The sequence below is a fragment of the Nyctereutes procyonoides genome, unplaced genomic scaffold, assembly GCF_905146905.1.
Source record: "Nyctereutes procyonoides isolate TBG_1078 unplaced genomic scaffold, NYPRO_anot_genome, whole genome shotgun sequence".
In the NCBI taxonomy this organism is placed as follows: Eukaryota; Metazoa; Chordata; class Mammalia; order Carnivora; family Canidae; genus Nyctereutes; species Nyctereutes procyonoides.
Genome location: NW_026575028.1, coordinates 3,598,492 through 3,611,669, shown reverse-complemented (window position 1 = coordinate 3,611,669; position 13,178 = coordinate 3,598,492). Strand labels below are relative to the sequence as shown.

Here is a 13,178-nt window from a genome sequence, read left to right as displayed (position 1 = left end):
GTGCTTCTCCCCCCCCCCCCCCAAATAAACCTTGGAAAGTGGCATCATTTACCCCATTTCACTGTTTGGAAACCTTACAGCATAAAGGAGTAGATGTTTTGGGTGAGATTAGAGAAGAAAGCAGGATCATACTTAGTGTGGGAGCAAGTTGCAATACTCAGGTTTCTTATTTAATCTTAGTTTATGCTGATGACAAAAGTAATATATGGCATTTATTAAGAACAGCTCTCAGAAATCTGTCATGTAAAAGTGGAAATGTCTTTTATTCCAGAGATAAAACTCTTTTTCCATTCATATAGAGATATTTATGTATATATAGTTTTTCCATTTTTACACTTCAATAAACTGCCTCAGTGACCTCTTTTATACATATCTACATATGCATGCTTTTGTGTTTCCGTTATTTTCCTAAGGGCCCTTGTCCAAGATTCCCCCCTTTGTTTTAGCAGATATTACTAAATAACTCTGAAATTTTATTTTTATTTTTATTTTTATTTATTTATGATAATCACACAGAGAGAGAGAGAGAGGCAGAGACATAGGCAGAGGGAGAAGCAAGCTCCATGCACCGGGAGCCCGACGTGGGACTTCATCCCGGGTCTCCATGTCGCGCCCTGGGCCAAAGGCAGGTGCCAAACCGCTGTGCCACCCAGGGATCCCCTGAAATTTAATTTTTTAGTTTATATTACCAGCACTGAGTTTTATCCAGTTTGTTACTTAATCCACTTTGGTATCTAACAGGCATGACATCCATATAGGATTATGGCAATTTTGACCAATTTGATTTATAAATAGTATTTTGATCTACAGAAGTAAAGCTAAAAAAGTGAAATATGACATTTATAGGAAAACTAATTCTATACTTTTTGGTTTTTTTGCTTCTTTAGGTCAGCATTCTCTCAAAGACTAATCAGGCTGTGGGTATATGTGAACAGAATGAATTTTCCTCAGCTTTCAGAACAGGTATTAGTCATACTGTTATAAATTCTCATTGACATAGAATTCAAAAACACAGTATATATTATTAGATTTTTTTCCTACTATGTAGTGATAATGAATGTTCATAATGATGCCTCTGGTGATTTAAGATCTCACTGAGCTTTTTTCCTTTAACCTTCCTATGATATTTTACTAAAGGAGAAAAAAATATGTAATGAACATGTTTACAGGTGATAAGTCATAAAACAGATTTGGATAACTTCTGGGAATCACAGAATGTTAATTAGCTTCTAATCCTCCATCTCTCTCCTTTTCTCTCTTTTTTTTTTTTTAACAGAAATCCCAATTTTATTTCTCTCTGCCATTTTTTAGAAAATTGACATTTGATTGTAATTGACATATAGCATTATATTTAAGTATACAATATAAGGATTTAATATTTGTATATGTTATGAAATGATCACAATAAACCTAGATGACATTCATCACCACACATGGTAACAGATTTGCTCTTCTTGTGATGAAAACTTTTAAGATCTATTCTCTTAACATGAGCTTCTTGAATCATCCCAGGAATTTTGTTCAGTGTAATTTTAGTGTTGCTTATTTTTAAAATAATCTTATCTTTTGAAAATTGGGTGATCTGTCATAACCAAATGTTTAGACTTACTTTTCCTTATTCCTTACCTTTTCTGGTTAAATAAGATTTTACAAAGAAAATAGACACAGCTCCAAAGGAAAATTTAATGTAGTCTCTAGAAAAATGAATATTACTATCCAGGAGACATCCTAGCAGAGTTCCTCTAGAGAAATTCCCATTCTTTTTTTTTTTTTAAGATTTATTTATTTATGCATGAGAGATACAGAGAGAGAGAGGCAGAGACACAGGCAGAGGAAGAAGCAGGCTCCATGGAGGGAGCCCCATGTGGAACTCGATCCCATGACTATGGGATCACGCCCTGAACCAAAGGCATGCTCAACCACTGAGCCACCCAGGCATCCCTAGAGAAATTCCCATCTGAAAAAGTATTACTATAGGAGTGCCTGGGTGGCTCAGTCAATTAGGTGGCTGCCTTCACTCAGGTCATGATGTCCGCTTTCATTAGGCTCCCTGCTCACCAGGGAGCCTGCTTCTCCCTTTCCCCCTGTAGCTCCCTTTGCTTGTGTTCTCTCTCTCTCTCTCTCTCAAATACATAAAATCTTAAAAAAAAAAAAAAGTATTACAATAATCATCATATGCTTTCCTTTATCTTCTTTTCCTTCTCTTCTGGGTGGAATAAACCAGACTCCTCTGCAAAGGTATGCTTAGGCTTGAATAGCCGAAAGAAAAACTAAGTAAAGGTGTTGATTAATTTTTGTTTTCTGGGACACCTGAGTGGCTCAGCAGCTGAGCGTCTGCCTCTGGCTCAGGGTGTGATCCCCGAGTCCTGCATCGGGCTCCCTGCCTGGAGCCTGCTTCTCCCTCTGTCTAAATCTCTCTGTCTCTGTGTCTCTCATGAATAAATAAATAAATAATATCTTTTAAATAATAATACTAATTTTTGTTTTCTCTTTTAGATTCTAAAGTAAGCAAAAGAAAACCAGTAATGAGAGAGAAGGTAGAAAGTTCTGAGCAATACCAGAGAGACGTACAAACACTTATCCTACAGGTAAAACAGACCAGAAGAGTTTCTGTCCACAAGTTTAGCTTTGTGTAACATACCATTGTTATCATAAAAGTATCTCCTTGCACACATATCATACCTAGGCATCAAGTGATTAAGAAAATTTAGGTTCCTAATTTCTAAGAGTTTATATTTTAAAACTATTATTCTCCATTCAGCCATTCTAGAAGTACACTTCTGAACTTTCTGTTCGTTTGGTTTGTATGCTAAACGGTTTGCAACAAAACTATCATACAGTAAGAATTCCTTTTGTGTTTGGCCTAGGGGAGACACAGAGAGTTTAATTGTCTCTGCTGATAGATTGACCTGTGGGGATAGATCCATTTATTTAGCACATGTATTCTAAAGTCATGAATCATCCTTTTACCACTTGGTAATTGTGTATCACATGCAACCATGATTTTTCATCTAGTTGCACTCAAGTTACTGTCCTTGCTGGGGCCCAACAGGAGTCCGTCGCTCCAAATGATAGTTTCTACCTTTGGCCAGTATCTCCATTTAGAGTCATGACAGCCAGAATTAAAGAAGGAAATTACATGATACTGATTTTGCTCCACTTTTTAAGTTAAAGAATGAAGACAAAAGTCATACTATTTCTTTGCAACTAGGGGCTGTTAGAAGGGAGATGGTCCTAAAAATCTCAAGAGGAAGATGGTGGAAAGTGAGAATCTTAGGGCAGAGGAAACTGGATTTTTTAGCTTTTTGTTAGTGCTACAGATACTTTGTTTAGTGTGGACAGAGCTTGCTCCTGTGTAGCCTAACCCCATTTACAAGACATTGCATAAAAAGAAATACAATTAAGACTTTTCTTCTATTTGTTTTGCTGCTGTTCTTTTGTTTGTGGATTTTTTTGTTTTGCTTTTCTTAAAGTTTTCTAGAAACAGGCTCGCTTTTTGAGGTTAAGAAGTAAGTAAGTGGAAGCAGGACAAAAGTGGATACCTTTTTTTGACCTGTCTAGGTGGAAGCACTGCAGGCTCAGCTGGAAGAGCAGACCAAGCTTTCTAGAGAACAAGTGGAAGGGCTCATGGAGGATAGACGGATTCGCATTGAGGAAATACAAGTTCATCACCAGAGGAATCAGGACAAAATCAAAGAGCTTACCAAAAAGTGAGTGTTCAAGAAAGCTGTACCTGACAGATTTGTAAATTCTTCCAAGGGGCTTAAAAGTTAACAGTCCTGTACTTTAGCAGCATAGGGAACTGAAAGGGAATTGAGAAAATTGTCTTCATCAAACACCCATGCCTCTACATAGGTGGGTGTCCAGGCTTCTCTAGGAGTGCTGTTGATTCTTTTCTTGAAGAATTGGCAAGTATCCCACATGCATTTAACCCACTTTAGGGTTTCAGCTTGATCTTAGACGTTAAGAAACGTTCTCTTAAAAAAAAAAAAAAAAGAAACGTTCTCTTATCTGCTGACATGTTATCTGACTCAATATTGCAGGGACCTTTTCTTTTGTGTGGTCCTTCACAAATGTGGGGAAAACAGCTACATACCCATACCAAAACCACAAGCTCTCTGTCCTTGCTATGTTTATTCCTCACCTGCCCGCCTTTCCCCACTTTACCACAGTCTCATTTCATCCCCACTGTTTACTAGGTCTGTCCTTTCTCAGGTCATCACTGACTTCTTAATTTCCATGACCAGTTATCTCTTTATAGTTCTCCGTGTAACTAGTACCATTCTGCATATTTGGTACTACCTCTGATCACCCTTTCTTTGAAATTAATTTCCTCAGATTTTTTTTAAATTTTATTTATTTATTCATAGAGACACAGAGAGAGAATGAGAGGCAGAGACACAGGCAGAGGGAGAAGCAGGCTCCATGCAGAGAGCCCGATGTGGGACTTGATCCAGGGTCTCAGGATCACGCCCCGGGCCGTAGGCGGCACTAAACCGCCGCACCACCGGGGCTGCCCAATTTCCTCCCGATTTTTGTAACACCTGTCTTGATTCTTCTACCCTTCTGACCCTCCTCAGCTTTTTTTCTGGTTCCAGTGGCCAGACTGCTGTACAGAGCTCTTTAATTGAATATGTTCAAACACCTCCCATTTACCATGTCTGAAACCGAGCTGCTTTTCTTTCCCAAGAAACACCACCTTGTCCCTACTACTTCATTCTTTTTTTTTCATTTAGTTTAATGATATTACATCCATCCCACTTCCCAGTCTTGAAACCTAATGATTATCTTCAATTCCCCACTCTTATTCCTGAATTCCAAGCCCTATCGAGTATGAGCCTGAGAAGCCTCTCCAATCTGTTCTCTCCCTCTCATTCTTTTCACATTGATTCAAGTTATTCTATTCTTCTTCTTTTTTTTTAAGATTATAAATATTTATTTGACAGAGAGAGCACAAGCAGGGGGAGTGGCAGGCAGAAGGAGAAGTAGGTTCCCTGCTGAGCAAGGAACCTGATGTGAGGCTTGATTCCAGGACCCTGGAATCATGGCCTGAGCTGAAGGCAGATACCTAACTGACTGAGCCACCCAGGCACCCCAGATTTTCTCTATTTTTAAGTAATCTCTACCCCCAACATAAGGCTCAAACTGGTGACCCTGAGACCCAAGAGTCACGTGCTCCCGCTACTGAGCCAGCCAGGCTCTATTCTTGTTTATGGTGCTACAGTAAGCTAACTGTTCATCCTATCCCTGATCCTTCTGTCTTCTACAGTCTGCCTCACTATTATGGGTTAGTGTCTCTGTTAGGAATTACGCAACTGCTCAGAAACCTGTGAAAGCTCCCCGTTTATCTTATGATAAAGTCCTAGGGCCTCAGCATGAAATACTAGGGTCTTCATCTTCTGGCAGCAAATTAACCTTCCAGTCTCAGCTCTTCTGCTGTATTTCACTGTATCCTTCATTCCGACTACTAATATCTCTCGCTTGTGGGATCCTTGTAGTGTGGCAGGCACTTTGTTGTGCATGGTCACCTCTTCTCTGAAGACTTCCCCAGGCAGAATTCAGTTTTTCCTCCCCCACATCCCTATGATGACTAGCTTGCCTCTGATGGCACTTACCACCACTTCTTTGGAGTTCTCTCTTTTCCCCAGGGGCTCACTGTGGCCTCCATCCTGCCCTGTGTGCATAACAGGCACATAATAAATATCTTTCCAGTACATGGTAATCCTTACCAAGCTGCATATGAGTTCCTCTTTTTGCACTAAACATTCTACATTTAAAAATTTCTTTCAGGGTGCCTGAATGGCTCAATTGGTTGGGCGTCTGCCTTTGGCTCAGGTCATGATCCCAGGGTCCTGGACTTGAGCCCCGAGTTGAGCTCCCTGCTCAGTGGGAGACCTGCTTCTCCCTCTTTCTCTGTCCCTTCCTCTGCTGGTATGTGTACATGTGTGCACTCTCTCTCTGTCTCTCTTTCAAATAAATAAAATCTTTTTAAAAAAATTTTATGTTACATTTTGTCATATTAAACTTTTCTAGTGCCTCTTCCTCCACTTAAAAGTATGGTGATTGAAAAAAAAAAAGTATGGTGATTGGGGTACCTGGGTGGCTCAATCAGTCATCCAACTCGTGATCTCAGCTCAAGTCTTGATCTCAGGGTCATAAGTTCAAGCCCTGCTTTGGGCTCCACAACCAGAGTGGAGCCTACTTTAAATGGTTATTAATATTCTAGATGACAGTTACAAAAAAAGTGATTAAAATTGGATGTGATCCTTAAATTAAGAACTCTGGTCAATACAGGATAGAATATGCCTTCTGGCTTTTGCAGGTTCTGTTTCTTTCTTTCTTTCTTTCTTTCTTTCTTTCTTTCTTTCTTTCTTTCTTTCTTTCTTTCTTTCTTTCTTTTTTTTTAAGATTTTATTTATTTATTCATGAGAAACACAGAGAGAGAGAAGCAGAGAGGCAGAGACATAGGCAGAGGGAGAAGCAGGCTCCATGCAGGGAGCCCAACATGGGACTCGATCCCGGGTCTCTAGGATCACACCCTGGGCTGAAGGCGGCGCCAAACCTCTAAGCCACCCGGGCTACCCAGGTTCTGTTTCTTTTAACACAGTATAAATATGTTTGCTTATGGCCAGCACTTCTCCATTTTCATTTTTATTTTTGGTATTCTGTGCTTATGCATAACATGTTTATTTTCATTGGATGTTAATTGTTTTTTAAGGGAACAGTGCTTTTAAATTATCACAGTAATTTATAATTTTATATCTGTCTTCTAGAATATTAATAACCATCTTAGTTTAACATCATCTGCATATCTGAGCATATAATCAGTCCCTTATATTAGATAGATCATCCTAAGGATATTGAATGACATGAAATCCAAGGCCTTTAATGACTGTCCTTTGGGTCTCACTTTCAAACCATTTATACATTAACAAGACTATTACTTGCCCAGTTTGTAATTGAGAACATAATGTAAAATAGAATAAAATACCTCATTGAAAGCAAGAGAGATCTTGTGGTAACTGAATCAGTCTCTCTTTCTTCATACACATACATATATACCTGAGTATGTATATATTCGTCTGGTGACAGTTATACTGCTTTGTGCCTGCATTATGCTATCATGTTCTCCTTATCTGTTATCCTATTACTCGTGAAAAGAACTAAGTGTATCTGACATTATTTGGTCAGTGGGAAATTACAATGATTGCCTCATGGTATGTAATATTCTTTGCAAGCAGTTTGATCATTTGATACAGCATTTTTCTAGAAAGTGTTGATGTTAAACTGATGAGTTACTAACTTCTAAGGATATCCTTTCTTAAAGATAGAAGCTTCATTTGGCTATTCCTAAATCTCAATAGTCAGCAGGAATTTATTTTGTACTCTGTATATGTTTAATAGTTCTTGACTATTAAGTGTTCTTGACGGTCTGGTGGTAGCAGGGCAAAAGTAAATGATAAATAAGGGATATGCTTTTGCTCAGGTTAGAATATATGCATGTTGGGGCGCCTGGCTGGCTCAGTCAGTAGAGCATGTGACTCTTGATCTCAGGGTTGTAAGTTTGAGCCCCATATTAGGTGTAGGGATTACTTGAAAATAAAATCTTAAAAGAGAAACAAAAATATACCTATTGACAGTTAAAACAAGACATAGTGTATGAGCCAATGTCAAATTATAACACAGGGGTAGAGAGTTAAACTGATACCAAATTTCAGAGAATGGAGAAACTAAATGGGCCGAGCTTGTCACAATTCCTCCACAGAGGAGGTTAATCTTGAGAAAAGGACAAGATTTGATATCAGGCAGTTTACATGTAAAGCACAACATAAACAAAAGCAAAACTATTTTTGATATTTAAGTACTTGTGTTCACCCTCAGTCAGGGAATAGCCCATACTTGTGCAGGCTATGTGTAAATATTTTTGTAAATCTTTTAATTATATAACCTGGAATTAGCACTTGGGAAATCATCTATAAAGACCAGTCTTTGTAGGGCACTGGGGTGGCACAGTCAGTTAAGCGTCTGACTCTTGATTTCAGCTCAGGTCATGATCTCAGGGTCATGAAATCAAGCGCTATGTCAGTCTCCACACTTAGTGGAGAGTCTGCTGGAGAGTCTTTCTTCCTTTCCCTCTGCACCTCCCCTTGCTCCCCCCCTCACCCCCCCCCCACTCACAAATGTGCATGTTTTCTCTCAAATAAATAAATAAATAAATAATTTTTTTTTTTTTTAAGATCAGTTTGTGAACTAGTGCACATGGATAGGTAGGTAGGTATATTACAGTTTGGTAAAACATGTGCGTTTGCTGGTGATCAGATTAAGTGTGTTTTAAATACTGCTAATGATATTTTATAGAATTTATATATTGTACAATTTTTAACCTGTACCTTCCCTTTATTTGAGTAACTGTGTGTCATATATACCACGTAAGCATCTTGGTGTCCACATTTGTACTTTCTTTCATAGTCTTCATCACACCCAAGAACTTCTTTATGAGAGTACCAAAGACTTTTTGCAACTCAGATTTGAAAACCAAAGTAAAGAGAAGTCATGGATGCTTGAAAAGGATCATTTGATGTCAAAGATTAAGCAATACAGTACACAGTGTAAAAAGAAAGAAGATAAAATTGGAAAAGTTTGGCCAGTTGTTCATGAGATTCATCGTAACCAAAATGAATATGTTAAGGTAATTTTCTTATGTCTTACAGAAATTACTAATTTTTTTCTGGAAAAGTTGAAAGAACTCAGAGAATTCCAAAGAATGTAAAAATTGTCATACAAGATCCAGGAAGTGGATGGGCAGCCCAGGTGGCTCAGCGGTTTAGCACCGCCTTCAGCCTAGGGCCTGATCCTGGAGACCTGGGATCGAGTCCCATGTTGGGCTCCGTGCGTGGAACTTGTTTCTCCCTCTGCCTGTGTCTCTGCCTCTCTCTCTCTCTCTCTCTCTCTCTCTCTCTCTCTCTCTCTATGTCTCTCATGAATAAATAAATACAATCTTTAAAAAAAAAAAAAAAAGATCCAGGAAGCAGGACACCTGGGTGGCTCAGCAGTTGGGCACCTGCCTTCGGCTCAGGTTGTGATCCTGGGATCCAGGATCGAGTTCTGCATCGGGCTTCCTGTGAAGAATCTGCTTCTCCCTCTGCCTATGTCTCTGCCTCTCTCTCTCTTAGTCTGTGTCTCTCATTAATAAATAAATAAGTCTTTTTAAAACAACAACAACAACAACAAAATACAAGATCTAGGAAGCTGTTGTAGCAGCAGCCTCACGAAATAGGTTTTAGAGAGTAGCTTATCATTATAGTATTTGGGGATTTAGAAAAGTAAACAATTGATTCATTTATTCATTCAACAAATATTTATTGCACTCCTACTATGGCCTAGGTTCTGGGGCTACAGCAATAGATAAATTAGACTAGGTCTGCTTTCATGGCATTTACATTTTAATGGATGAAAAGGCAAGAGAGGGGAGGAGCACCTGGCTGGCTCAGTCACTCTTGGTCTCTGGTAATGAGTTCAAGCCCCACATGGGGTGTAAAGATTATGTAAATAAATAAATAAAAACTTAAATGGGTGAGAAGGTACAGAAACAAAACAGAAAATTATAGTTTATTAAAAAGTGGTATTAAGGAGTTTAAAAGATTATGTGAAAATTATATGTACTTGCTGAAAGTCTACTCTTGTAGGGAAGCACAGGGACCCTCTGTTAAATCTGGTGTTGTTTTATAGTTGAGACCTATAAAATGGTCTTCTGCTTGCCATACAGATCTAGGGGAAGAGTATTCCAGGCAAAGGGAGGAGCAAGTTTAAAGGGAAGAGAAGAAATATTGTGGTCATAGAGGAATAAGCAAGAAGGAAGTGGTAAGCAAAGAGGTTAGATGGTGGGCAGCAGCCAGTCATGGAGGGCATTGTAGGGTCTTTACAATCCTGGTAAGAATATTTAACTCTAAACATTGCATGTCTTTGGGCAGCCCAGGTGGCTCAGCAGTTTAGCACCGCCTTCGGCCCGGGGCCTGATCCTGGAGACCCAGGATCGAGTCCCATGTCGGGCTCCCTGCATGGAGCCTGCTTCTCCCTCTGCCTTGTGTCTCTGCCTCTCACTCTCTCTCTGTGTGTGTCTCTCATGAATAAATAAATAAAATCTTTAAAAAAAAAAAAAAAGAACATTGCATGTCTTTGAAGGATTATGTGTAAGGAAGGATCATGATCTGATTAAGGTTTTTACCGATCATTCCTCTGCTCTATGGAACATGTATGTTATGTGTTCTTGTTGGTTCTATTTAAATAACTTCAGAAATGTATCCCAAAATGTATATTTTAACATCCTATGTGGGACAGTTCTGAACTCCATTATCTGACCCTTCTCAGAGCCAAAACTTTTGTTTTACTTTAAAGATTTTCTAGTATGTATGCTTTAGAAAAAGCAAGAGAATCATCTAGAAATAGGCTTTCAGATGTTCTCCAAAGTTCCTTTCCGTCTTGTTCCTTAACTCATTTTAGACTTAATGGAAATCCTTTCTTTTCTTTCTTTCATTGCCCAAGTGCTATTTGAATTACCAAAATTGTAATTTTATTTTCCTTTGACCCGCAGTCCCTAAAGGATAAGTTAGTACAAGAGAAGAAATTGTCCAACATGTATCAAGAGCAGTGCATGTCCCTAGAAGAGGAGCTTGCCCGAATTCGTGAGGAAGAGGGAGTGAGGAGAGAGATCTTCAAGGTACAAAATTCTCTGCCATTTCTGATGGAGTGGGAAGTGCAGATGGCTCAGGGAATGCTTCCCTCATCTTCAGAAATGCCTTGCCATGTCTCTATATTTAGGATCGCACTAACAAGATGGGGAAGCGGTTACAGGTGATGACAAGACGCTATGAGGCCTTGGAGAATAGGCGTATCTTGGAAGTAGAAGGCTTTAAGACGGATATTAAGATTCTCCGGCAGAAGCTAAAAGACTTGGAGCAAATCCTCTATAAGGTAATTGCGGACCCTGAATTACTGAGAGGAAGAAAAGGGGTGCAGGTAAGGAAACATGGTGGCAAGGGCTCCTCAGAAGAAAGATGTTTCTGAGGTTCCCCTCGTGGTAGAGCTTAGTGGATCACCATCTTTCAAGCCTCACTAAAATCAACTGAAGTACACGCCAGAGGGAGGATGCAGAAGATTGAAATCATTGCTTGCCTGTGCCATCGTACTTCCATCTGCTAAACTTAGCAGAAAGCTCCATCCTTCCCAGTTCAAGAAGTAGATGAAAAGAACTGTGTCTATTTTACCAATGGGGAGAGTGAGTGAGTAAGGAAGGAAGGATTTTCTCCTGTCAAACATGGCTTTATTTAGAATTCAGGGTACCTCAGAATCCTTAAGGATTCTGAGATTTTACCAGTCAGCCACATATCCTAAATGATTGCTATGTGCCAAACAAGGTTAATTATTAAAGGGATTCTTTTCTTTCATTCTTTGGCAAATTTACCAGTAATGTTTATATTGGTCTCTTTATGCATTATTGCTTTTTTATTCTGTCTTACAGCTTCTTTACTACTGTATGGGAAAGCAGAGTCTCATGCCTTTTCTGCTTTAATTCTTCTCTACACTTTCCTTCTTTATTTAGTCATTAAGCAAGCTAAGGGTTGAATTTCTCTTATGTGCTAAGTCTCCCAAAAAGGAGCCAGTGTAGCCTAGTCTTTGTGACTGATTTTTTTTCCCCCGGCATGTGCCATAATCATTTCTTCTTCTTCTTCTTCTTTTTTTTTTTTCAAATCTCTAGGCAACACTTAATGCCCAGGCAAACCAGGATCTTGCCATCCTATGTGAGGTGCGTGACAGCAATAGACGGGCACATAAGATACAAGGAGAACTGAAGAACCTAAAGTCCAAAGTCTTTGGTCTGGAGAATGAACTTAGGCTCTGTTGAGGTTTACATTTCAACGTGGCACTCATCTGAAATAGATCGGTTTCCTGAAATCTGCCCAAAAGGTCATCTTCTCCCAGAAACTGTATGCACCGAGTTGGCTAGAATAGTGATACCTGTTAGTACAAAAACAGTGATACCTATTATTACGAATACCTATTATTAGGAATTAGGGATCACTAAAAGAGCCCTTCTATCACACTGACCTTTAGCTATCATTTTTGCTGTCCTTTTTTATATTTTTGGTCTGGATTATAACCTGAATTCCTTAGAGACTTTCCCACATTATTTCTCCCATTTATAATCTAATGACAGGGTTTTGTGTTTTTTTTCAAAAAAGGCAATGATAATGAAAATTCAGGAAGAAAGTATTTTTGGCTATGAGCTCAACTGAGCATCAGTAGTTGAAACTCTGCCTAAAGTCAAGGCATCCTCTGAGGTTGCCCAAGGTAGAAAATCACAATTTATCACATGGGAACAAGTAGATTCTGCTGGGAACAAGTAGATTCTGCTATTTTAACTTTCTTCTGTTGTTAACTGAATTACTTATGGACCCAGTCTCAGGGAGTTACACCAGAGGGCACTAGAGATCCTAGTCCGTCCTTCCTTCCTTCCTTCCTTCCTTCCTTCCTTCCTTCCTTCCTTCCATCTTTAAGCAAAATGTTCATCTAGGAAAATAAAGGTGCCACTTTGGTAAGAGTAAGTGAAAGTTCAGTGATCCTTGTCTGAAAGATCATTATTTTACCAATAACATGTTTTTAAAAAAATAATGTATATATTTTAAATTAACTTTTTCAATAAAAATGTAATTGAAAAGATTCTAGTTTCCTATAATTTCTTGTTAAAAATCACATTTATAACTTTGTTAATGCCTGGTTTACTTACTTGTTCCATGGTCCCTGTGGGTTTATACAGAAATTTAGGTTTTACTGTGAAATTCTAGGATTTTAATAAGCCTTTTTGTTTTGCCTAGCATCAAAACATCAACTGTAATGAAAAATTCCTTAAGTGTTGAACATAAGGAAGAACCATCCCTTATGTATATCCCTCTAAAGCCCAAGACTGATCCCTCTGGGAATTTCTGGTCAATTTATTAGTGAAAATAATGTGATCTGTTATCATAATATGATCATATCATATCATTTATCAGGCTCTTAAAAAAAAAAGTAGTATCTCCTACTGGCAGTTCAATCACCATTTTCCTTTAACACAAATGTGAAAACCTGAGTTCTTTCTTTTGTCCTGGCTGAGTCAGAATGATGCTATATACTAAGCTAAG

At 38.7% G+C, this 13,178-nt stretch overlaps 1 protein-coding gene across 1 annotated transcript in view; it reads left to right on the top strand.

The window, feature by feature from the left end:
• Positions 1-12,717, top strand: part of CCDC77 (coiled-coil domain containing 77) — a 31,714-nt gene extending 18,997 nt beyond the window's left edge. Inside the window, exons 7-13 of the mRNA XM_055315639.1 lie at positions 888-963; positions 2,497-2,588; positions 3,562-3,710; positions 8,470-8,689; positions 10,592-10,717; positions 10,819-10,971; positions 11,756-12,717. Of these exons, the coding sequence (XP_055171614.1) occupies positions 888-963; positions 2,497-2,588; positions 3,562-3,710; positions 8,470-8,689; positions 10,592-10,717; positions 10,819-10,971; positions 11,756-11,902 (963 nt within the window). The 3' untranslated portion in view covers positions 11,903-12,717. The remainder of the gene's footprint in view (positions 1-887; positions 964-2,496; positions 2,589-3,561; positions 3,711-8,469; positions 8,690-10,591; positions 10,718-10,818; positions 10,972-11,755) is intronic.
• The last annotated feature ends 461 nt before the right edge of the window (positions 12,718-13,178 follow it).